General features: G+C 49.4%; 1 protein-coding gene across 6 annotated transcripts; it reads right to left on the bottom strand.

The window, feature by feature from the left end:
* Window positions 1-655: 655 nt before the first annotated feature.
* Window positions 656-22,709, bottom strand: SGK2 (serum/glucocorticoid regulated kinase 2). 6 transcript variants are annotated; one of them, XM_072801099.1, is made up of 15 exons: window positions 22,535-22,709; window positions 17,710-17,992; window positions 16,550-16,607; window positions 16,100-16,149; window positions 15,524-15,581; window positions 15,239-15,322; window positions 14,210-14,338; window positions 12,872-12,984; window positions 12,545-12,581; window positions 11,439-11,525; window positions 8,595-8,690; window positions 7,542-7,697; window positions 5,474-5,563; window positions 2,347-2,546; window positions 656-1,070 (listed from the first exon to the last, which is right to left on the bottom strand). In XM_072801099.1, exons 3-14 carry the CDS (start codon window positions 16,583-16,585, stop codon window positions 2,382-2,384), a joined length of 1,101 nt encoding a protein of 366 aa, XP_072657200.1. In that variant the 5' UTR covers window positions 16,586-16,607; window positions 17,710-17,992; window positions 22,535-22,709; the 3' UTR covers window positions 656-1,070; window positions 2,347-2,381. The 6 variants fall into 6 exon arrangements, with proteins under 6 accessions (XP_072657200.1, XP_072657196.1, XP_072657197.1 ...); XM_072801095.1 differs by having other exon boundaries at window positions 14,210-14,341; window positions 22,535-22,708; XM_072801096.1 differs by having other exon boundaries at window positions 14,210-14,341; window positions 17,710-17,943; window positions 22,535-22,708.
* Between the last annotated feature and the right edge of the window lie 3,415 nt (window positions 22,710-26,124).

Here is a 26,124-nt window from a genome sequence, read left to right as displayed (position 1 = left end):
GGAGCGCCCTGCCTGCGCTCAGAGCCTGCGGACCGCAGTGCCATTCCCTCGCCCCCTGCAAACCCAGGAGCACACACATCCGGCAGCGCGGGTTCACACTTCTCTTTGTTCCAATCTTCAACACGGACACGGTAGTAGGAGTTTCAGGAGCTTGAAACATACAACTCTTGCTACCTGTACACAACTCCTGTCACTGCAAAGCTGAAAAGTGGAGAAGGGGGGTGAGAACTCTCTTCGAGAGGATGCTGTATTTTGGCCTAAAATCACTAAAAATGGAAATGATGTGTTCCCATTGCAGAGGGCGTGGGCTGTGCCACTTGAGGGTTTGGACAGGTCTGGAGTTCTTCTGCCTGATGTAGGGTCAGTGTTTGCTAGAAAATGAAAGGAGCATCTATCTGCTCAGAGCACGTTTTCCACTACTGGAGCCTGTAGAAGAGCACCGGTTTTAAAATCAGCAGCTAATAAGTTCAATTCCCGGCTGTGCCTTGAACCAGCTGGGTGACCTTGGGCAAGTTGCTTAATCTCTCAGAATGAATGTTTCTTATCTGTAAAGTGAGGTTAATAATTTCTAAATGCTGATTTATTGTGAGGATTGTAGATAATGCATGTAAAGATCAGAACATGCTTAATAAACATAGATGAAGTATGATCAATATCATAGTTCTTCTTCATTTTTATTTTCTATCCTGGTGAAAATTTTGTGACTTTAGTCTTAGAACAATAGAATCATTGGGTGTTTCACAACCCATAGTGGGTTGTGTACTTTTGACAGTACTATCATGTTTCTGACAATTACACTCTCGCTTTTTGCTTTGGGAATTTGGGGGGATTTGGGCCTCTCCTTCATCATGTTCCATATTTGTCAGTTAACAGATGCTGTTGTGATGGAAACCAAAGAAGAGTGTTTTGTTTTGTTTTGTTTTGTTTTTTTGAAAGTTCTCAGCACATGCCAAAGCGTAACAGTAACTCTTCCTGACCCAGCTTGGATCTCCAGTTGGTCAGTATTAGTGCCACTGGTGTGTCTTCCATGGTCTTCCAGCTTCATCCCCCATTACTCCTGGGGCAGGGAGCTGAGAAAAAAAAAATGGAAGAGAAAGAGTGGGGTTAAGAGGAAAAGGCAATCAAATTGTCAGCACACACTGTTAAAGTTCTCTCCTTGTCCACAAGCCAAAAGCCACAAGCCTGCCATGAAGTAGCTAATGAACCACAGATTTTTTGGGGGGAAAAAAAACACTTTGGGATGCCTAGGTGGCTCAGTGGTTGAGTATCTGCCTTCAGCTCAGGGCGTGATCCTGGGGTCCTGGGATCGAGTTCTGCATTAGGCTCCCTACAGGAAGTCTGCTTCTCCCTCTGCCTATGTCTGTGCCTCTCTCTGTGTGTGTCTCATGAATAAATAAATAAAATCTTTAGAAAAAAAAGACCACTTTGCCATTGAAATAAGGCCACATGATCCAACCTACTTGGTTTTGTGGGTACTGTTACACAGCTACCACATGAAAGCTTCTAGTCCCTTTCTTGAGTCAGAATCTGGTACAGGTGCATCCCTGGGCCACATGCCTGACCCTAGCAGCAGAGGATACTGGGAAAGTCAGTATCTAGCATTTTCAGCTACTGTAAGTAGAGGTAATTACTACCCCTCATTAAGGCCTCATGAGCTAGGAGATCCTCTGGTCATAGGAAAGGGTTCAGATGCCGGGCAAACAAACCTAATAACAAATGCCCAATACCACCCACAACAAAGAAAGATACCATCAACAGAGAAAAAGAAGAGCATGTTGGGTGAATAGCCTATAGGCTTATTACATCTCTCATTTTACACATTAAGATAAAAATCTAAACACCAAGAGGTCCTTTGGGAGAGAAATGCTGGTTGCCTACCCAACATTTTCCCCCTTCTCCTTTAATATAGAGCCCACGTTTTTAGGGGTAGTCATGTGTTCAGCTAATAAACCACATATCCCACCCTCCATCGCAGGTAGGGAGGGTGGCTAACAAGCAGAAGCCACTGGTGGGGGCTTCTGGGGAAGCTCTGTAAAGGTGCTACTTTGCTCTGTCCTCCTTGTGTCCTTTTTCCTCGCCCAGGACACAGAAGCAGTGGCTAGAGCTCCAGTAACCACTTTGTGGCAATGCAGCAATCCTAATATTGGAAACCAATTGCCAAGGATGGCAGAGCAGAGATATAGAAAGCCTCTGATTATCTGAAGACCTGTCGAACCAGCCTTGGACCACCTAACAACATTCTTCCTTTATGTACTGGAAAAATATATGCAACCTTATTAAGCCATTGTTACTTTGAGTCTCTGTTACTAGCAGCAGAGGGTAAGGAAGGTAATTCTTTAGGGATACCAGCTGTCTTCAGCAGTTACACGAGTGCTTCTCTTCTAGTAGTCCAAGATGGCCTCGTCCTCTGGTGCGTAGGAAAATCCCAGGAATGCACTTGAGGTGCCAGAGCTCCCGGCCACAGTGTCAGGAGTGCAGCCAATGGACTTTGAAACAGCTTCCTGGGTGAACTCTGGGTCAAAGTGTTTCAAGTCAGCAGGTCCTGCCTGTGAATAGAGACCAACGGTGAGATGGAAACATGGGAAGGGGGGTCAGAGCTACTGGAAGACCCCACAAATCCTGAGAGGGGTGTCAGGCCTCCCCTCCAAGTGCCTCGTGGGCACCTGCCTTTGGCTGCCACTTGCGCATGTGTTTACAGTAGTCATTTTATTCCATGTGGCCCACTAAACACATATCTAACCTTCTGGCACCCTGCCTGCACCATGCCAACCATCAAGCAAGCCTAGTCAACATACATTTTACATTTTACTGAATGCCTACTGTTCATGGCACTGGGAATAAAGGAGAACAAAATAGAGTGAGTCCCGCTTTCAAGCAGCCTAAATTATGCAAAGGGTGAGAGGACTGATAATTAGACAAATAGGCAATCCGGGGTGTTGATTCCTTATGAAGAAGATAAAATAGGGTAAAATAGGGTAACTGGCTGGCTGCTTTCACGGTTTTGAAGTTTTGGAGGAAGACCTGTGTGTGAGGTTGTAAAAATGGTCACAAATCCTCCCTTGGCCATCGAGAGGTAGAATCTCTCTCCATACCTTTACTATGCTTTAGCCATCTGACTTGTTTAGGACAATGGGACGTTACCAGATGTGAAGCAAAACAAAGGCTTGAAAAACACACATTGTGGGTGGTTGTCTCCTCCTGCGCTTGGAACCCTAGGCCACCATGTGGCCAGGCAAGCCTGCTGGAGTATGAGAGGCCCCAGGAGGAGAACCCAGTTGCCCTGGCTGCTGGCCAACTGCCAGACATCTGAGTGAGGCAGTTCTATACCACTGACATGAGAGAACCCAGCAGAGACCAGCTGGCCTGGCCCAGGCCAAAAACCTCGCCCAACTGACCCATAGAACTGGGGTGAAATACAGAATTGTTTTTAAGCCACCCAGTTTGGGGCAGGGGTGGGGGGAGTGTTGTTATGTACCACAAGCTAACAGAATCAGCCTCTTTGTGAAGAAGGCACAGTCTCTGGAGAATACTAGGCCACCTGGGTTTTCTGAAGTAAGCAGATGAGCAAATGGAAGCATCTGCTTATCAGCTTGAGTATGCAAGTCTTATGTTATGTAACCAAACAGACCATGGTTTCTAGCTTCTCAAAAAGGTCACAGAGCATAGTGGTCCCAGCTCAGGGTTCAGAATTCTAAGACCATAGTATCTAGATCCTGGCCCTGGCTCTTGTTATTTGTGTGGTCCTAGACAAGACAAATGATATTGATGCTAAAGATACTTATGCAAGATCTCACAGTGGTAGGTGGCAGAACCAGGAATCTACCCCAAGTATGTCTTTTTTTTTTAAGATTTATTTATTTATTCATGAGAGACAGAGAAAGAGAGAGAGAGAGAGAGAGAGAGAGAGAGACATAGGCAGAGGGAGAAGCCGGCTCAATCCCAGATCTCAGGATCATACCCCAAGCCAAAGGCACATGCTCAACCACTGAGCCACCCAGGCGTCCCTACCCCCAGTGTGTCTGACTTTAAAGTCCACTCACTTCATTCTATTACCTCACTGTCTAGTATTTTTTGTATTATTCTCTCCTCAAGGGTGTACATTCAATATTATCCTCAGGGTCTTTTTTACACCCCCAGAGAAAGACACTTTTCAGCTACCTGGACTGAGTGTATCCTATCTGACAAGTATTGTCAAGAATCTGGTGCTCCAAGATGGGTCCACAAGCAGGTAATTGGCAAAAGTCAAGGTGTAAATAGCAAATATTGGCAGTGTTGAGATGTGCAGACTACATGGATGGGAGCAGCTTGACACTGCCACTCTGCAGGTTGGTGAAAGTACCTCTAATGTCTGCTTCAAAGGGGGCTCCTTTCATGCATATACTCCCACTGCTAATTAATATTAGCACTCATTAACACCACTTATTAAACACTAACCACCTTCACCATAGAAGAAATAGAAGACTATATGAGATGCCATTTTTTACCTAAAAAATTTGCAGTTACAAACAGTAACAACTGCACAGGTTGCAGAGAGGAAGATGAAAAATCTCCAGCAGACCCTGCTGGCAGGAAATTGATTTTACTCCCCACCACACAGTTAAGGCAGGAATCAAGAGCCTAGGGAGTGCCTGGCTGGCTCAGTCCGTGGCGGGGGGGGGGGGGGGGGGGGGACTCTTGACCCCAGGGTCTTGAGTTCAAGTCCCACACTGGGTGTGGAGAGTACTTAAAGTTGAAAAAAAAAAAAACTAAACTAAAAATGCTCACATTCTTAGATCTGGTAATTCCCTACCTGGGATCCATCTTAAGGAAATAATCAGAACTCTGGGCAAAGATACACATTTAAAGGTGTTCATTAGTACTTTTATGATAAAGAAAGAACGGTAATAACCTAAAGTGCACCATTAGGAGCATGATTGAATAAATTATGTCACTGACACAGAGGATTGAAATATTATATAGCCATTTAAAATGATACTTATAGGGGATCCCTGGGTGGCTCAGTGGTTTAGCACCTGCCTTCGGCCCAGGGTGTGATCCTGGAGTCTCAGAATCAAGTCCCACGTCAGGATCCCTGCATGGAGCCTGCTTCTCCCTCTGCCTATGTCTCTGCCTCTCTCTGTGTTTTTCATGAATAAATAAAATCTTTAAAAATAAATAAAACTCTGAGATCAAGAGTCTCCTGCTCCACTGCCTGAGCCAGCCAGGTGTCCCCAGGGAGTGCTTTAAAGAGTGTAAAGGACTCTGCAATAAGGGTTATTGGTGCTAAAAATGAAGGGGGTGGCCGGCAGCATGGCTCATCACACAGAGCTGGACTGGCAGTCAGGACTTCTGGGATCTAGACCCCATTCTGCCTCCAGCTTACCATGTGGCCCTTGGTTTTCCCACCTGTAGAAAGAGAGTTGGCCCAGATCCCCTCCAAGCTTCCACCAGCCCCAGAAATCCAGAATCTGGTACACAGTGAGTGACATCTTACCACGTTTGGGTTGAAGGGTGGAGTCAGCCTCTTGTGGTACAAATCATCCCAGTTTATGGGGCTGAAGAATACATGGTTCTTTATCTCAAGCTGTTGGAAGAAGGTGCTGATCACAAGGAGCCCTCTCATAACACTCCTCCCCACCTCTTCACCCCCTGACCCCAATGTCTGCGAGCTCCAACTGTACTGCCAACTGGCTGTCAAGCTCTCAAACCTTTACTAGGAAAGTACTCCCAGCTGGTTTCTTGGAACAAAGAGCTGTTCTACAGCCAGGGCTCTTCCCTTCTCCATCACCTAGAACCCAAGCCCTTCTTCCCCATAGCATTCATTTATTCCTCAACTATTTACTGAGCGCCCATTCTTTACCAACACCATGGGACACTTTGGTGGCATACCAGTGAAGAAGATAGCAGAACCTGCCTTTGAGGTTCCCAGGGGATCTCCCCACCCCACCCACCTGCCTCAGTGCATCTTAATTCTTCTGGAATTCAAACCAGAGAAATAGACCACATCAACTCAATAAGGAAGATAAGGGAAGTAAACCTCCAAGAAGAGCTATAGGTTCCTGGAGACCCAAAATTTAGGACTCAGCCCTGGGCCTGATTCACTACTTCTTTCCTAATCTAAGCCAATGTCAGCATCAAGTTCCTCCTATTCCAGCAGGACCCTCTATCTGTGTTTTGCAAGGAATTATTCCCTAGCTCCCTACATCATAACCACCACCCTCCATGTCCTGAGCGCTTGTTGAAAAGCCAGATCCAAAATATCTTGAGTATCCAAGAAATGGATAACACTGGTTGCCTCTACATTAAGGATCTGAGTGACTAGAGGAACTTTTTCTTAATATCCCTTGAATTTTGATCTATAGGAATGTATATCTTATTTGAAAAACCATACATACGTTTTTGAGATGCAAATTTCCACTTGGAAGAAGGGGATTAGTCTTTTTTTTTTTTTTTTTTTTTTTAGAAGGGGACTAGTGTTCATGAAAGTTCCCCTCTTTAAGCTGGCCAGGGATGCATTGGATGTGCCAAATGTTGTTATACTTCATGGTTTCTGGCATGCGGGGCTGTAGGCACAAGCACTTAAAAAGCACTTACTATGTGCCAGGCACTGGCCTAAGTGTTTTGCATATATTAATTCATGTGATCTTTATGGCAGCTGTGAGCCAGGTGCTATTATTACAGAGGACATACTGAAGCTTACAGAGGTTATACAATTTGCCCAAATTTCTACAACTAGGAAGGACTAGTAAGGTGGAGGAAGGATCTGAACCTAGGTAGTCTGTCTCATAGTCTGTACATCACAGCCACTCTACAAGAAGAGAAAGCTAACTTCCAGGGAGAAACGTATTACGGTCTTCCTTTTATAAATTCAAATGTAAATAGTGAATGTAAGATTATTTTTCAAGTGCTACTTTAATTTTTATAAAATCATGAACTCATTACAGGAATGGACAGCGAATTATTCATCTCTTATGTCCCAAATGCCCAACCTGGTGCTGGCAAAAAACAAGTCCAGTCCTCTCTCTGCACAGAAACCAGAGGAACTTCTTCAGACTGAAATTGGGTCTTGCCACATCCCTGCTCAAAATCTGCCAAAATGTACCACTCTTCTTATTCCTGCCGCAGGGCTTTTGCACATGCTGTGCCCCCGCATTGTCATCTCCTCAGAGCGGACCTCCCTCACCACACCACTGTAAATTGACTCCCTCCCATTATTGTCTATTTTGGCTCATTGTTCACTTATTTCTTGATACCTGCAAAAATTATATACCATAATGTTTGTTGACTGTCCTCCCCCAATCAACTTAATAAGGACAAAGACCCAGTGCATTGAATTGCTAGAACCCAGCTCAGTGCCTTGCTCAGTAAATATTGGTCGAATAAAAGAATTAGATTGAAGGCAGTAATTAAGCAGTAGCAGCTGCGAATTTCTAAGTAAAGGAGCCAGCAATGCCTGGTTTTAGAGGGCAGGGGGATACACATCACTGTGTATCCCTAAGCTACGGCTGCAGGAAGCAGAGTGCCCCCATCAGGGACCAGGGCTCCACTGCCAGTTCACCTACAAAGTCTGATTTGGAGCCCAGCCGCTGCCTCTGGTCCTTGTGGAGAAGGCCTTGCAGGAGGTCGCAGGCAGCCACAGTCTGGCCCCCGGGGATCTGTAGTGGCTGGTACAGAATGTTCTCATACATCTGGGACACGTCTTGGCTGTAGAATGGTGGCTGATGAGAGAGAGAGAGAGAAGCTGGAGGCTCATTCATGCTAAAGGGAGAAAGGTCTCAGGGAGACTTGGGAGCAAAGCCAGGTAATGGAAGATTCGGCCAGACGGCATCTTGTGCAATGGTTCACACTGCAGACTGGAGAGAGACAGAGACCTTGGCTTCCGGCACCCGGGAGAGGGCTGCTGGGAAGGCTGAGAAGGGACCTCCCAGGAGCATCCCCTCTCCCACCCCTCTTAACCCAGCTTGGGCACCAACTCATCACTTTACAAAGTAAACACTTTTCCCGTCACCATTCTAGCCCAGCCTCCCAGTTGTCCTCAAAGACGGGCAGTAATTTGTTGGATAAGACAAGGCTCAGAGGGATTAAGCCACATGGCCAGGAAGAGAACCAGGCCGCAAACCATGCCCAGAGCCCACTCTTTCCTGAGGCTCTTCATCCCACCTCTTCCTCTGGCTTTTCTTTTTCCTGACTCCACAGAGCCTGTTCTCTCATACCCCCCACACTCTGTTGGCAAAGCCACCCCAGAGCAACACCTATGCTGCGGTGAGTCTAACAAACCTCTGACTCAGCAGGCAGCCCAGGACTACCAGCACTGAGGCCTTTCTGGGCATCAGTTTCCCTCTCAGTAAATAAGAACAACTCCATTCCCCATAGTGGTAGCCTCCAAAAGCCATTTCTAGGTGTCAGAGGAGTAACATATGAGATGGTGTGTTGTAAAGCTGAACTAACATTATTTTAAAAATATACATAATCCTCACATCATCTTTTTGAGCTTGGGGTAGAGAAATGGCTCATTCAGTTCCTTGAGGAGTCTGAGGAGGCCACACAAGGGAGAGATCCACCCCCATCTCTTCCTAGAGCCACATGTCCCTTGCAGATGGCCACACCCCACTCACCAGGCCTTGCAGCATCTCGTAGAGAACTGCCCCCAAGCACCACCAGTCCACCGCCCGATCATAAGGCTCTTTACGAAGCACTTCTGGGGCCAAGTACTGTTGTGGAGAAACACACTTATCTGAAAGACACTCAGCCTCAGTCTTCCCATTTATAAACAGGGCACTCAGAAGAAAAGATCACCAGGGGTTTATTCTGCTGTGATATTCACTTGGCTGTGCATATGTTCAATCAGCATCCATTTGTAAAGGCCTGCTCTGTGCATGACCCTTTGCCAATGTGCTGGGGACATAGGGGGAGATCAAGCAGGACTGCCTTGTACAGTTGTATATGTTGTGCACCATACAAAAGTACCAGCCAGGGCAGCCCTGGCGGTATAGCAGTTTAGCGCCACCTGCAGCCCAGGGTGTGATCCTGGAGACCTGGGATGGAGTCCCACGTCGGGCTCCCTGCATGGAGCCTGCTTCTCCCTCTGCCTGTGTCTCTGCCTCTCTCTCTCTCTCTCTTTCTCTCTCTCTCGTGAATAAACAAATGAAATCTTAAAACAACAACAAAAAAAAGTACCAGCCAAAAGGATATAGGGAGATGCAAGCCTGGCTGTGATCAACTCACCAAGCCATAACCCTAGTATAGGGCTATATCTGGCAACTTTATTCATGTTTAATAGAGTAACTTTTTCTACTTAATGTGCCCAAGGGAGTACCTTTATCTAATTTGGACAAAAGCATCCAATTGGTATCCTGGGAACAGGAAAGCCCTCTGAGTACTCACAGTGTACTGGGGAGACTAATGGTGAAGTGAAAGCAAATGTGGCACATACTTGTACTGGAAAGCTCAGTAACAGAAATGGATAGGGAATCAGGAATCAGGAAAGACAGTGACACCTGAGTTCATAATGACACATGAATGCATGCCACAGAGCTGTGCCTTCCAACAAAAAGAGGACCTGAGGCAGACCTGTGCTTCTGCCAAACCCAATGGCTTGGCGACCCCTGAGTCTGGCATCTCTGCCACTGAGGAAAGTAGTCATTTTGAGAGACTCTGTAGGTCTGAAGAAGGGCAGGAAGTTACCTAGACCTGAGCCCTATGTAGGGCTCATATGACCTTCCAGGACCTTGATTTCCTCCCCCATAAAATGGGGTTGCAGGATCCCTCCCTGGGGGCTATATTAAGTCTATGCGCTAACCTATGTGATTGTAATATGTGTGTAGGCCTGGAGCAATGGGAGCAGCCATGGGTACTCTTGTCTGTGCTTCCTGGCATGACAGGAGCTGAGTTATTGAAGAGCTGACATGTTGGGGACATATGTCTCCTACATAATCCAGAGTGTCATATGCCCCACTCCTCGCCCCCGGCAATGCCCAAGGAAGGGATGGCTGGGCTGTCAGGTTTTGGGACACCAGCTCTGTCCAGCGGACACCCTGCCATTCACAGACATAGACAATGGCTCCTGCTCAGAGAGATCACCTGTCCATCCCAAAATCAGATGGAGGAGCCCCAGCTGAGATCTGAGATCCAGATTTTCAAATGTATGGAGAAGAGAGCAGCTAAAAGTCCTGTCTTAAGCCAGATCAGGAGCAGCTTCCCAGTCCTGCAACCTCTGCCTCCCAGCCCCCACCCAGATATCTGTGAACTGGGAACCCTTTGAGTCCAAGGTCCAAGAGTCGACACTGGTGGGAGTCCAAGGAAAGGTTTTAACCACAAGGCTACAGGGAGGTCTTGGAAGGACACAGAGACATGTATGAATTACTGCTGAGACCCACACATTTTAGCCCTCCAGGCTCTTGGCAACTGGAAGAGGGGAGTGAACCAGTGTTTTACACTTGCAAGCCCTCATCTTAACTGTCAGGCCAACCCCTTCTGTTGCACATGAACTTCACCCTGTAGGGCAGGCTGTCCAATACGGCAGCCACTCATCACAGGTGTCTATAGAACACTTGAAGTGAGATTGATCTCAGCTGAGGTGAATTATAAGTATAAAATATGCTCTGGATTTCAAAGACTTAATTAGAAAAAAAGACTAAACTATCTCAATAATTTTATATTGATTGTATGTTGAAATGACAATATTTTGGGCAGCCCAGGTGGCTCAGCAGTTTAGCGCCACCTTCAGCCAGGGGTGTGATCCTGGAGCCTCAGGATCGAGTCCCCACATCGGGCTCCCTGCATGGGGCCTGCTTCTCCCTCTGCCTGTGTCTCTGCCTCTCTCTCTCTCTCTCTCTCTCTTTCTCTCTGTCTCTCATGAATAAATAAAATAAAAAATCTTAAAAAAAAAGAAATGACAATATTTGTATATATTGGGATAGTTAAAATATATTACTAAAATGCATTCCACCTGTTTCCTTTTACTTTTTTTTTTTAAGATTTTATTTATTTATTCATGAGAGACAGAGAGAGAGAGAGAGAGAGGTGGAGACATAGAGGGAGAAGCAGTTTCCTCACAGGGAGCCCGATGTGGGACTCCATCCCCGGGCCTGGGATCATGCCCTGAGCTGAAGGCAATTGCTCAACCAGTGAGCTACCCAGATGTCCCTCTTTTCACTTTTTATATGTGGCTGCTGGGAAATTTTACATTGAATATATGGTCGGAATGACTATTTCTATTTCTATAGGATTGCATTGCTGCAGAGCTTTACCAGCTGCTGGCTGGCACCAGCCCCCAGAGCTGCTGCCCCCATTACACAGATGAGAAAACCAAGGTAGAGTGCACAGCCAGCTCAGGGCACGGGCTTGGGGGACCGGAGTGAGCCTCCCCGACACTGGTGTAAGGGGTTGGCTCTAAGCAGGAGGTGAAGCTCAACCACTCATGGCCTGACCTCTGACCTCTCCTACAAGGTTTGGCTTACCTCAGGGGTGCCACAGAACGTGGATGTGGTCTCCTCAGGCTCTACACCCTCCTTGCAGAGGCCAAAGTCCGTCAGTACCACGTGTCCCTGCAGAGGAGGGTGGGCGGGGGCTGGAGGGTGGTCTAAGCTAAAGGTATGGCCAGGGCTAACCCCAAAGCCCAGATGCCACACTCCAGGGCAGCATCTGTGGAGCCTTAGGCCTTTGGCACAGGCTATAGGCTCCACTTAAGAGACCTCTAGCTCCTAGATGGGAAGCCAGGAGCAGAACAAATGACAAGGTGGGGAGAGGGCATTCCACTGTCTGCCCCCCCCCCCAGCTTATCACAGACTCAGACCCATGCCCTACAACAGTGGCAGCTCCATGAATGTCCTTGCTGGAGTGCCCTGGTGGTGATGGCTCCCTTGACAGAGGGCTGATATTTTAGAAAGCACCATATCTCGTGGCAGCTGAGCAGGAGGGTGGCTGGTAGAGGTCGTGGAGTGAGTGGATACAGTGGGGCTCTGCTCAGATCCCCTCTTTAGGAGCTGTCATGTCCATCCCCCCACTTCTGGGACATTACCCTCACTCAAAATTATGCCCCTCCCAAGGGGCAATCCACGACCAAGGACAGGTCAATGCGAGGGCACAAAAGCCTCACTTCCTTGCCTCAATTTGGAACAGTTCTGAAGAGTCATCCCAGCTTGAGCCCTCCTCATCCCTGGAAGATCAGCTGAGGCCTCCTCATTTGCAACCGCGATGCAGGTGGGCTCCCTCCTCTGCCGAATCCTGCCTCCTCACCCCCTTAAACTGGATCTTTTAAGAGTATTCCCCAATAACCATCTGCACTCAACACCCCATCTGTTTCCAGGGAACCCAGTGTAAGACATGGAGAGACTACAAAGTCCAAGAGCGTCCACTTGCCTCCACCCCTCCCCCACAGACCTCGTATACACACACATGCACACACATGGGCACATGATATACATTTACATGTGTGTGCATGGGCACATGGGCACACGCATATTTGAATGCATCCCTACTCATATGCATGCATGTACAATGCTTACACACTCACACTCATAAGCACATAGCACATACGTGCAGCCATGCATACACATACACCAACCTGGCAGTCCAAGAGAATGTTCTCTGGTTTTAGGTCTCTGCAGAAAACAAGAGAAAAGACCACTGTGCTGTCTCAGCCACTTAGTGAGAAGAGCGAGAACCCGGGGTCCTGGCAGGAGGACTATTCATGGAGGCTCACAGAAATGTAGAGGGAGAGCCCAGGGAGAATGGGCGCTCGATCCCAGAAAGGAAGCTCCCACTCTGCTCCCACTGCTGGGCTGTCCTCCTCAGACGAAGGACCAAGTTCACCAGGACCTAGAGGTCTGCACAACCCCTGGCATTTGTGGCAAAGGGCCAGGCCTGGCTCTGAGCCACAGGTGGGCCTCACCTGTAAATGACGTTGAGGGAGTGCAGGTAGCCGATGGCGCTGGCCACCTCAGCAGCGTAGAACCGGGCCCGGGGCTCCAGGAACCGGCGCTCCCGCTGCAGGTGGAAGAACAGCTGGAAGGGGGGAGGTGTATAAGAGAGGGTCTCAAGGTGGGGCACTCCAGCTCCCGGAGTGCAGGATATGGGGCAGCTGGCCAAGTCACCCCCTCTCTGAGCTGCAGTGTACTCAGATGGAAAGATCATGCTTGGGGTACCTGGGGAGCTCAGGCGGTTAAGCCTCTCTTTTTTTTTTTTTTTTTTTTTTTAAGTCTCTGACTCTTGATCTTAGCTCAAGCCTTGATCTTGGGATTGTGAGTTCAAGCCCCACATTGAACTCTGTGCTAGGTGTGGAGCCTACTTTAAAAAAACGGGGGGGTGGGGGGGAATGCTGTCCCACACCCTACAGAGCAGTTGTGGGTGTCCAAAGTGTTAGCAGGAGAGATTGATTTGCATGGGTTGAGCAGCTACTGGGTTCCAGGCTCGAAGCAGACCCTTTCATATCTCTTATATCATTTAATCCTCATGACTACCTCTAAGGTATCAAATATGATAAGTTTCACCTAAGAAGAAACTGGGAGGGGCCAGGTGACTTGCCCAAGGCCATATAGCTCATAACTGGCAGAGCTGCCATTTGAACCCCGGTCATTCAACGGTGTGTTTTGCCCACCTGGGCAATAAGATGCTCATAGTTGTCAAACCGAGCCCAGCCTTGATCTGCCAGTGGGCCAATTGTTTTGGTCTATTTTCTTGTCCTTGGGAAGGCCTTTACCTCTACCAGGGGACTTAGGGATCCAGAGCAAAAACTCCCCTCTTGGCATCAGGCCAAATGTCACGAGGTCACATGAGTTCAATCTGTGGTCACTTGCCCAGAGAGACAGAGTGAATTCCAGAGTGGGACCCAGCTTATCCCCCTTGTGCTTCTAGTCAGCGGGAGGCCTCAGGTCTCTACCACAGGGACCCATCATCCCTACCCAATGGTATAAAATGGGAGCATTGGAAATCTTGACTGCAGAGCTCCACTAATACTGACCTTGCCCACGTGCACTGAAGTGAGTCTGGGCAGCTTTGCATGGGGGCAGTCAAGAAATGTTGTGGCCGGGAGCCAAATGGACTTGTATTCAAATCTTGGCTCTGTCAGGTACAGGCTGGATGGCCTCAAGCAAGTGAGTTACCTCCTGAGCCTTGGTGTTTCAGCTACAAAATGGGTCTGTTTGAGGATGAGGTGCGATCAATCCAGAACCTGGCACACAATGGGCATGGAAGAGCCAGTTCAGGGGAGCCTCCCTATGGATCCACCCACCTCTCCCCCGTTGACATAGTCGAGAACGAAGTAGAGCTTCTCAGGCGTCTGGAAGGAGTAACGCAGGCCCACAAGGAAGGGGTGCTGTACGTTCTTCAGCAGCACACTGCGCTCGGCCATGATGTGGTTCTGCTGTGGAGTCATAGGCAGGGGCCCACATCACAACCTGCGACAGCCCCTTTTACCCTGGCACAGCCCACATGGCCTCACTTGTGGGGGCTGTGCCTTGTTCAGGACCTTCTTGTGCCCCTGCCCAAATACCCACTGTGTCTCCTTATTGCCCTCAGAGCCAGGCTCCTTGCCCAGTGGCTAGGACAGTGAATGGTCAGCCTCATCCCCAGCCATGGAGATTCAGCTCTGGCCCCCAGGTCAGGAACCTCTGTTAGAAACCCCCGGAGTGATAAGAAAAGCATATGTGATTACTGCATAAAAGGAGCTACATTCGTGCTTTTGTTCATACTGAATTTCCTGACTGGATGCCCTACATTCAAGGCCAGCTGCCACGCCACCTCCTTCATAAAGACGTTCCCTATCTTCCCTCATGATGTCCTTGTTAACATTAATTCCCTAGCCTGAGTCCTCTGATTGATATTCATTTCTCTCTCAGGACCTGCTCTATCCCACCCTCCCCCCCCCAGGGGGTTGGAATTAAAGAGACTCAAGTCAGCTGAAGAATCTAGAACTCCAGCATGGCTGTGGCTTGAGGGGCCTTTGGAGAGTATGAAGTGTTCCTCCAACACCACACAGACAAGGGAGGCTGGCAGCTAGAAAGGGCAGAGGGTTTATCTGCCACAGAATCCTGAATTTTCCAGGGGAAGGCAGAAGGCTGGGATGGGGCCCTCCCAAAGGCCCAATGGGTGAGCTGGTTGGCCCAGTTTCTTTGAGAAGGCTCAGCTATGGTGAGCTGCCCCTGGCTTTCTGCTATGACCACTGTGACACCTGGCTCCAGGGGTCCTTCAGAGTTGGGAAACCACCTTAGGCTGGTGTCGAGAAGCAAGAGGGGAAATGCCTGAGCATAAACTCTGGTACCTCTTTCTTCTTTAAGATCGACTTTTTCTGCAGCACCTTCACTGCGTAGAACATCCCATCAGACTTGCGTTTGGCCAGTAGGACCTGAGCAGAAGCACAAATGCAAGGCCCCATAGGGGACAACTCCTCTGAGGTTCGGATTTCTCAATCAGCCCCTAGCTCTGCCCTGCATTCATGGTTTCACAGGTTGTGAGATCCCACTTTGCACATGCCAGTGACAGGCAAGGGGTAGAGGAGGCCAGAGAAGGGAAGATCCAGACCTCCCAACCTCACTGTGTCACTCACCTTCCCGTAGCTCCCTTTGCCAATGACTTTCAGGAAGTCAAAGTCGGTGGGCCGGGCACTGCAGGGAAGGGGTAAGAACACAGGTCAGCATTTGTGAACTTGAGAAACCTGGCTCCCGAGATCAAATCCAGGCTTCTGTTTAACTTTGAAGCTGGGGAAGAGAGGGAGCTTTCCAAGAAACAAGCCTCCTCACCACCACTGAAGCATGCCATGTTCTCCCAGCCAAGAGGGCTTGTAGGACAGGCCCCTGCCCCTGGGGATCCACAGTTGAGTAACCAACGGGCAACTTGGGGAGAAGACAAGACACAATTGCATAAGAAGGCAAGAGATCTGGCCCCCAAGCCTGAGAAGGGCCTGAAGCGTGGGGAACACTAACAATGCAGACTTTGGAGGAGCATTTCAGGCATGTGGCTCAGCATGAGTAAAGGGGGGAGGAATTAGTGGGAGATAAAGTTGGGAGACCGTCCTGGGTCCTAGGTGGCAGAGAGCAGAGAACTTGGATTTTATTTCTAAGGAGAGGGGAGCCAGGTATGAGGGGAGCCAGGGAGGGAAGTTGTGTGAGAGACCAGAACTCACTTTGGGTTGGCTGAAGGTCCCAGGTTGATGTTCCCATTGGCCCTTGAGGGCTAAAGACATTTACAGAAAAGTTAGTAAAGATCAGCAGTAATGTGTGTTAGGATCCTCGGCAGCCCCCTATCCCCTGGCCTGGGTCCTGCTCCTTTCTCTACTAGCCTGTCTGCTTCCTCCTTCCTTCCTTCCACCTGTCTACCAACCTACCCAACCATCCACTGTCTCATCTGCTTCTCCTAACACCCCATTTTCTTGAAGTTCTTGCCCAACTCTGTGCCCTGTTTACCCTACAAACGGCCCAATGGCCCACTTCCATGAGCTCAGGGTCACCCCTATCCCTGTCCGCCCTCAAGTCCTGTTCTAGGTGGGCCCACCAGGCTGGCCTGTGCTTCCAGATTTCCCCTGGTGGAGGAAGTGAGCCCCCTGGTGGTGGGTGGGGGAAGGAGACCCACTCACCTGAGGGCTAGGGGTCCCTGCCTGGCTAGAGTCCATTCTGTAACAGTGATCAGGTGAGCTGTAGGGACACAAGGGGGACCAGTCACGAGAGAGCTGCTGTTGGGGAAGGAAGGGCTTTAGACACACTCCTGCACTCTCTGCCCCCCCCCCAACCCCATGCACCTGCCACGGTCTGCACATCTCCTACCCAAGGCCAGTGACCCCTGCATGGGACAAGAACTGGCACACCTTGGACCCAACCTCTCTAATCAAACATCTCAAGAGAGAACCAGCCAGCATGGCCAGGAGTATCCCTCCCAGGTTGAATCTTTTCAAGGGTTGGGGACAGCCAGGACAGCAAAACCCCTGTGAGCCAGGGCAGCTCGGGAGGTCCAGGGCTGGGAGGTTGGGCTCCACAGGCTCCCAGACAGGCATATTGCAACCTTGAATTCCTGTGGATAGCCCTGAGCTGGGATCCGTGTTGTACTGACTATTATCTCCCCGCCACAAGGACTTCCACTTAATGCTCCTGGAATGGCAGCTGCCCTGAAGCCTTGGGTCAGAGCCATGAAGAGATGACCCAAGCCTGGCTAGTGTCTGTGTGAGATCCAACAGTAAAAAAGTGTGACCAGCTGGTCTACGCAGCAAGGAGCACAGTGTCTCTCCTGCTCCTGGCCTGCAGGGTGAAGGAGGCTGGTGTGTCCAGGCCCTGGCTCAGGATACCTACAGCACACTCCTGCTTGGAAGGCCAAGGCTAAGAACTGAGATCCCACCTAAGAACCCAGTAAGCCAGTTGCTCATGGAGGCTGTGGTTACCGTACATTCCAAGACCGCAGCCTTGACCTGCTGTGGAGCCTGGGCTGCAGCCTCGCCTCTCGGGGTAAAAACCACCCATCTTTCCAAGGGAGGATCCTAGAGCAACCACCCCATGGCCTTCTCAGGTGCTGGCAAAGTGACACAGGGAAAAGGAGGGAATCCCCCATCCCCGGCTGCTCCAAGAGGCCCAGGCCTGTGGCGTCCTGAGAGAATGAGCTGCAGAACTGCCTGAGGAGGAAGTGCAGCCTGGCTTCAGGCAGTGCCCATGGTCTGTGGCCCCCAGAGGGCCCACAGCCTGCCACACCCCCTTGCGGGCTGACCCTGCAGACCCCTTCGCCAGGCCCTGGCCCCCCAGCCCCACGTACCTGCGCAGCCTGAGGAGAGGCCACTGAAAGAACCAGCAGTTGGAGCCGGAGGGTCAGGCCGCGGACAAGAGAGCCTCTCTCTGTTCTCCCAACAAGGGCCGAAGTGTCTGTGCCTGGTGCCGGCCCGGCCCCAGCACCCAGCTCAGAACTCACAGCAGCAGCAGCAGCAGCAGCAGCAGCAGCAGCAGCAGTAGCAGCTAGGGGGGCCGGTGATGTCACGGGGACCCAGCAGAGCTTAAGACGGGACCAGAGACCTCTGTTCCCTCGGGGACATCGCCTGCCCCTGGGGGTGAGTGGAAGGGGGTGGGCGACAGCTGCAGGAATGCCCTGCTGACGCTTGGGGCGTGTCAGGATGTGTGCAAATGTGTGTGGCTCAGGCTGTGTGGGGGGCGTTGTGTGTACAGGTGTTGCGTGCACAGATGAGCTTCTGTGTGTTTGTCTGTTATAGCAGCGCGTCCCCACATGGCAAGGCTTTTGTGTCAGTGTGTGAGTCCATGTGCAGACAACTGCGTGTATTCTGCTTATTTGTGTGCCTCAGTGTGACCATGTATTTAATCTTTTTTTTTTTTTAAGATTTTATTTATTTATTCATGAGAGACACAGAGAGAGAGGCAGAGACATAGACAGAGGGAGAAGCGGGCTCCCCACAAGGAGGCTCGGTCCCAGGATCACGCCCTGAGCTGAAGGCAGACAGACGCTCAACTGCTGAGCCACCCAGGTGTCCCCCGTGTATTTAATCTTGTCAGTGTGTCTATGCGTCTGTAACTGTTCTCACTGTGCGTACAGATGGGCTTCTGTGTACTGAGTCAACGTGCCAGTGTGTATCTTTATATATGTTCACGTGTTACATGCATTCGTGTGAGCCTGCGTGTGGGTGTCTACATGTGTGTCTGCAGATGAGTATAGGTGTCTGTTAATAAATGTGTAACCACATGTGTAGATATAGGTTGTTGTGTGTCTGTTAATATTGGTGTACTTCAGTGTGTGTATGTGTGTGGGGGCTTGCTCTCTAGGTCCTACCCAGGCCTGGTGTAGACAGACCACCATAAGGTTCCAGAGACTTCAACTGTAGCAGCCGAGAGCACTTTGTTTTCCAAGAATCTACAGGTGTTTCAGGGCACAGGTGTCCGGCTCAGTCCAGCCAGCCCTAGTCCTTGACTGCTGAGCACTTGGCCCTTGGGGCTCTTCCTTGCTGACCTCTCCAGGGCTCTGGCCCACTGTCTCCAGGGCAGGACTGGTGAGCCCACAGCTCTCCAACTGTGTAAGTGGCAGGAGTCAAGGTCCCGGCCAGCACCCTGGCTCATGAAGGCCTGGCTGCATGGTGCAATAATTAGGTACTCCCAGGGTCCCTTCCTCTCCCCAGGAGCTCGTGAGGGGTGTTCTGGGGAATGAATGAATTGAAAGGCCCTGACACAGTCCTTGCCTTTCTGGAACTTTCTGTATGGCTACCATATGCCACACTTAGACCTCTGCAATTCACCACAGTGGGGGGATCCGTGGGGGCTGGGGCTAGGAGGGTTGGCCAGGGAGGGACCTGAGCCCAGTGGCCTCAGGAGTTCTCTCTTGGCTCCGAAGAGCAGGAGACTTGGGGGTGGCAGCAGAACAAACCCAAGTGAACAAAATCAGAGCCTTCCATCTTCAACAAAATAGAAATGTTGAACCAACACACAGATGGGCAGGATGTCATGTTGACAAAACACATACCCAGAACAAGGACATTTCTTTTCAATAACAAGACCCTGATGGGGCCTTTATTCAGCAGCACTGCTTAGAACAGGAGAATAATAGTGACGGTAATCATCCCTGAAATGCCCCACTTGGCGCACTTCGGACCAAGGACACTGGCTGGCTGTGAGGCTCCCTCTCTTGACCTTACATCTCTCTGCAGGTACGGTTCCACTTCTCTGTCCCCCCTTTGAGTTAAACTCCTTGAAAAAGCTGTCTGGACTCAGTTTCCACTCCTTCTCCTTTTCTCTCTGGAACCCATTCCGAAGAGGCTTCAACCCCAGCACCCCACCAGGACCGTGGGCCTGTGACTCCCGCGTTCCCGAGCCAGCGATCCATTGCTTGGCCCCAGCTCGCTCCGTTGCTCACCCCCCCTCCCCCACCTCCTTCCTGCTTGGCTCCTGGGGCTCCTGGTTCTCCTTCCACCTCACCAACTGCTCTTTCTCCATCTCTTCTGCTGGATCTGCCTCTTCTTTTGTCACTAACTTCTGGGCCTGTGCCAGGGTTCAGTCCTCACACCCTGATCTACACTTGTTTCCGAGCCAATCACAGTGGGTCCATGGCTTTAAGTACCAGTAATGCTCGACAATTGCCAACCCTGCCTCCCTAGTTCTGACTCTGTCCTGCACTAAATCCGGGTTTATATATCTAACCACTCCCTCGGCAGTTCACTGGTTGGGTGCCTGGGAGCTCCTCACTCATAACGAGTCCAAAAGTCCAAAAAGCCCATTCCTCCCTCAGTCGTCTCTCTACCCCACGCTGAAAAGTTCAAGCTAGCAACTTGGAATTCAATCTAGAAACATGGCACCTTCACCCACCTCTAGTCCACCATGAAATCCCATGAGATTTCAAATTGAATCCAGAAAGCACTGCTACTCACCAGTGCTGCTACAATGTCCCTGCCTGAGCCACTGTCCCCACTTGCATGGGTTATTGCGATAGCTTCCCTACTGTCTGCTGATTTTTATCATAACCCTCTACAGTGTTCCTCCACTCAGGAAGTCGGATCATGTTACCTGGCTGCTCAAAAACTCCAGTTGCTTCCTATCACATCTAGGATTAAAATCCAAAGTCTACCACGGTCTGCAAGATTTCGTGTGACCTGACCCCTGTCACCGTCTCCACCTCAGTCCCTGTGCTCTCCCTCTTGCTACACTCCAACCTCTCTGGCATTTTTGCTGTCGCTCAAACACACAGGGTGCCCTCTAGCCTCCTGCTCCTGGCACTTGCTTTCCCCTTGGTCTAGAATGCTCTTCCCCAGACTTCTGCATGGCTGGCTTCCATGAACATTACAGAGGTCTCTGCTCGAATGTCACCTCTCAGAGAGGCCTTTTCTGATTCTGAGTGACTGACTGATCTGGTTTGTCTGGGACCGAGGGTTTCCTGGGATGTGAGACTCTCGGTCCCGAGGCAGAGCAGGATGGTTGATCACTGTGCAACACCACTCCTGCCCACTCCCTGTCCACTTTTTCCGCTTTGTGTCTTACTTTGTAACACATACCACTCTGGCACTTTATCAACTCTTTATTTTCTGTCTTAAACTAGAACATTGGCTTCACGAGGGCAAAGACTTTTCTTGTTCACTATTGAATCCCCAGCACCTAAAGACTTAGAATATGATTGGTGCTCAGTACATATTTGACTAATGAATCAGGAATGAGTTGATAAGATCAGTGATAGTACATATATAAAATGGAAAATTGCCCAATTGAAAAATGATTAATAAGGTTTTGTAAATCAGAATGGGACTATATGTGGGATATAATGTCAAGCAAAAAAAAAAAAAAAAGGACATTTCAAAATGGTAGATGTACCAGGGATACCATCTTTATAAGAAAATTAAGACATCCATGCACATATACATTTGTGCATAGTCACCAAAAAGGGCTGGACAGTTATGACCCAAGGTGACAGTGGGTTAGACTAATTTTTATCTTTATACCTTTGTGTAAAATGTCTCAAGGTGTTAATGTTCACTTAATACTTAGGTACTAAGGCCTGGGGAGAACTTTGACATGTGCATTGCCCACCACCATATTCCCATCACCTCGGCTGGGACTCCTACACCTGAGAAGCTTGCAGCTCCTATGCTTCTTTTTGGCCTGTATCATTATCTTCTGATCTTCTGGCCAAAGGCTGGGCATCAATACCTTCTATTATTCAGACCCTACAGAGATCCCTGTGAACTCCCAGGATGTGGTTCAGGTTCCTCCCTGAGCCCAGAATCCTGACCCTCCTCCTGATTGCCCCAGTCTAGGCGTGCATGTCTCTGCCCCATCACGACCCAGACCTGCTCATACCTCCCTGGGCCTGCTGGATGCAGCAGGGGTTGGGGTTTCACAGTTCCCTCTCCTTGGAGCACTGACCTGACCATTCTGGTCTGCTCAGCTAGCTCTTTGCATCTGTCCTCATTTGCTTTCCCCAGAAGCCTTGCTAGACCACTTCCTGCCCCCGATTCCATAAACTCATGTCCCCTTCTCTGTGTCCGCTGCTGCTGTATCACCGGTCTTCACCCTACTGTAATTTACTCATTTACATGCCTGCCTGCCTAGCTCACACCAATGACATACCAATGACAGAGCAACCAAGTGCCAGCTTGGTCTTATTTTGCTCCATAGCACCAGGGGTTAGAAGCCATCATTATACCTGCTTTAAGGGGGAAAAAACTGAGGCACAGAGAGGTGAAGTGGCTTAATCAAGACACCGAGCTAATAAACAATACAACTCGGATTTGAACCCAGGCAGTCTGACTCCAAAGGCCTGGAATTTCAGGAAGAGGTTAGAAATTTAGAAAAGGAAGGAATGAAGTTAGTGGGAAGAAAGAGAGGGTGTGAATGGCTTAGTTAGGAGGAAAGGAGATTAGGTGGCTCAGGAGGCAGAGTGGTAACTAAGAAGGAAGGATGGGAAGGAGGGAAAGAAGTCAGGAAGGGAGGGAGGGAGAGAGGGAAGCAGGAACGCTTAGGAAGGAAGAAGGAAGGAAGGGAATTAGGGAAGAGGGTACTAGGAAGGAAACGGAGGAGACTGGTAGCCAGAAAGGAAGGCAGTGTGGCAGCCCAACAGGCCGGCAGGCAGGGGTCCTGCTCATGCCTGAGCCTCTCACCTGAAAACTCTGGGTCCCAGCTCAGGCCCTGGGGAGCAACCCAGGGAACAGCTCTGCCTTCCTGCCTCTCTGCATGGTCCCTCTGAACCAAAACCCAGCACTGACGTGCAGGACAACCTTCCCAGTCAGGAGCGACCTGTCACCCACTCGCTTGGCTCCCAAATCAGCTGGGAGGTGGCTGCAGGGCCTTCTGGTTACTAATTAACCCTGGCCCTGAATCATGACGCCTGGCTGTCCCCACTGGCTTCTAGACGGGCCCTGCCCAGGGGACCCTCTGAACTTTAAGAGCTACTGCACAATTCAAGTTGTGTGACCTTGGGTGAGCGACTCCAGCTCCCCGAGCGTCACATGGGCTGGTGAGGATGGCAGGTGTCCTACCTCACAGGGAGGGTCTCTGAGGTCCCTGTCAACACTGTCACATTTCCATTCTCTGAAGTGCCTCCCACCCTGCCCCCCAGGCTCGGCCCCAGTGCTGATGTCCCACACGGCCTTCCCTGACTCCATCAGCTGAATCCCACCCCAATCCCAGAGTGCCCAGAGGACAGACCATGGAAAGGGCTTGTGTCCCACAACTGTCCCCTCTGGCCCTTCCAGGGGCAGCACCGCCTGCCTCTGAAGTTGGCACTTCCCTGGACACCTGAAGATGGACGGTTCCCTCTGTCCGGAGCCAGCCTCATTGCTTGACTCTCCGGCAAGCTCTTGTGCTGAGCTCTGCTCAGGGGAACCATCCTGGGAGGAGAACCACGGTTGAGCTGAGCCCTGTGCTCCTCGCTGCCCTCTACAGCCCTAGGCTCAGGAACCAGGGCTCAGCCCTGCCCGGCTCGCACAGAAGGAAGGCTTGCTCCTGGTTGACCCCAAGCTGTCCAGATGGAGAGTCCCTGCCTGCTGCATAGGGTCTGACTCTCACGCTGCCTCCTCCACTGCCTTTTCACTGGGACATCAGCAACTTCTCAATCATCCTAGTGTGCCCTGGAGGAGCCCTGCGTGCCCCACTCCCCACCTCCACCGACACACGCACACGGGCAAAGACTTGGCCTCTGTCCGAAGAAGGGCCCAGGCTGGCCAGAGTGCACAGAGCAAATCGGGGCCAAGCCCTGGGTCCTGCCCCTTTCCTGAGCTGCCCTGCTTCAGTCCACCAGGCTCCTCCTCCCCTGTGTTCCCAGAACCAATCTTTAAACTCCGCCATGACGGTGTTGCATAAACCGTAGTGAAAAAGGCCAGTGTACAGAAGAATGTGGAATAAAAATGAAAGCTTCTCTTCTAATCCATCTTCAGTCTCATTGCCAGAAGTAACTGCCATTAACTAAACAGGGACCATCCTTCCAGACCTTTGTCTACCACCCAATCTACAGATCTCATACTGTTTTCCCAGAAAAATGGGCCACACTATACCTATTGTTCAGCAACTCACTTTCTCTCATGCACATCTTTCCATGCCAACACGGAGAGATTCAGCTTTTTTTTTTTTTTAATATCTGCATCACATTATATAACATGGGATTAACTTCCCCGTCTCTGTTCCCTCTTTACTGTCCCTTTGCTTTTGGACATTTAGGCTGCTACCAATTTCACAATAATTCCAACAAGGCCGCGGAGAACATCATGGTATTAATATCCTGTGGCCTTGGGCTCCTGCTTCTGTCTGATAAACTCCTGCAGTGGGGAGCGCTGGGTTAATTTTGACCTATCTACCAAAGTACTATAAAAAGTTGTACCAGCCAACATGGCTATCAGCAGTGCTTTAAATTTGCCCTTCCCCTCTGTGATGCTACAGAAAGCGAGGCCACCCTTGAAGCAAGGCTGCAGAGGTGCATCTCCTCCCCATCCTCCTCCTTCTCTTTTTCCTCTTCCTCCTTCTTCTCCAGCCACCCTCCTGGTCCCTTCCTCTCCCGCTGGCTGGCTGGACTCTGATGTTTGGGTGCAAAACATCTTACAAAAAGACATGTTCTCAGGGATGAGAAGGGGAGCCAGAGCCTGAAGCAATGGGAACCCACCTCCATGAATATTCCCTCCACCTTGACATTCAGCTCACTTTCTGTGCTTTGTTGGGTCCCCTGCTCACACTCCTACCATTTCCCCTACCTGCACACACCCTCCCTCTCACACCTGCAGGTCCATTCCCCCTCCTCCCAGCCCGTGGTAACCTCCAACCTCCTTTCTGTCTCTATGAACCTGCCTATTCTAAGTATTTCTTATAAGTGGATTCATGCATTATTTGTCCTTTTGTGAGCCTGGCTTAGTCCACTTACCATCATGCCTTCAAGGTCTTTCAAGTTGTTTAATCCTTTTTTACGGCTGAATAATAATATTCTGTTGTATGGATAGACTACATTTTGTCTACCCAGTCATCTGTCGACGGACACTGGGTTCTTTCAACTTCTTGGCTATTGTGAATAACGCTGCAGTGAACACTGGCAACAAGTATCTGTTTTCACATCTTTCACATATATACTTAGGAGTGGGAATTCTGAGTAATGTGGTAATTCTAGGCTTAGCTTTTTGAGAAAGCAAACCTCTCAAGCAGCCAATCCGTTTTCCAGCCTGATACATTCCAACCAATGGTTTCTCCATACCCTTGCCAACAATGATTATTTTCCACTTTTGTGAGGACAGCTATCCTGGTGGGTGTGAGGTGCTAGCTCATTGTGGTTTTGATTGGCATTTCTCTAATGACAAATGCTGCTGAGCATCTTTTCATGTGTTTGTTGGCATCTGTACATCTTCTTCAGAGAAAGGTCTGGGCAAGTCCTCTGCCCATTTTGGTGGTGGTGGGGGGTTGTCTTTTTGTTGTTTGGTTTTTAAGAGCTATATATTCTGGATATTGAACCCTTGTCAGATAGACAATTTGCAAGTATTTCCTCTCTTTCTTACTTTTCAAAGTATTTTGCAAATACTTTGCAAGTATTTTCTCACTTTCTTGATAAAGTCCTTTGATTCACATTAGTTTTTAATTTTGATGAACTTCAACTTGGTTTTTTGTTGTTGTTGTTGTTGCTTGTGCTTTTGGTGTCACCTCAAGACTTCACTGTCAATTCCAAAGTCATAGAGATTTACTTGTATGTTTTATTCTTAGGGTTTTACAGTTTTAGCTCTTATATTTAGGTCATTGACTCATTTTGAGTTTGTTTTTTTATATGGTATAAAGAAGGGATCTAACTGCATTATTTTCACATGTGGAGATCCCAGCACCATTCGATGAAGAGACTGTTCTTTACCCATTAAATGAGCATTCTTTTCAAAAAGTCAATTGGCCATGGATGTTTGGGGTTATTTTTGGACTCTCAATTCTCTTCAGTTGCTTTTTATGTCTGTCCTTGGGCCGCTATCATACTGTTTTGATTACTTTGTATTTGTAGCAGGTTTTGAGGTTAAAAATCTCAGTCCTCCAACTTCATTCTTTTTCAAGACTGTTTTGGCTTTTGGGGTCCTTTTGCTATTTCATATGGATATGAGGATAAGCTTTTCCATTCCTGCAAAAAAGGCCATTGGCATTTTTATAGGGTTTGAATCTGTAGGTCACTTTGGGTAGTGTTAACATGTTAATCATCTTAAGTCTTCCTATTCATGAACACAGATGTCTTTCCATTTAT

The sequence above is a fragment of the Canis lupus genome, chromosome 26 (genome assembly GCF_048164855.1).
Source record: "Canis lupus baileyi chromosome 26, mCanLup2.hap1, whole genome shotgun sequence".
Classification (NCBI taxonomy): Eukaryota; Metazoa; Chordata; class Mammalia; order Carnivora; family Canidae; genus Canis; species Canis lupus.
Note: the sequence above shows the minus strand (reverse complement) of the source record. Positions and strands in the feature narration are given on the sequence as shown.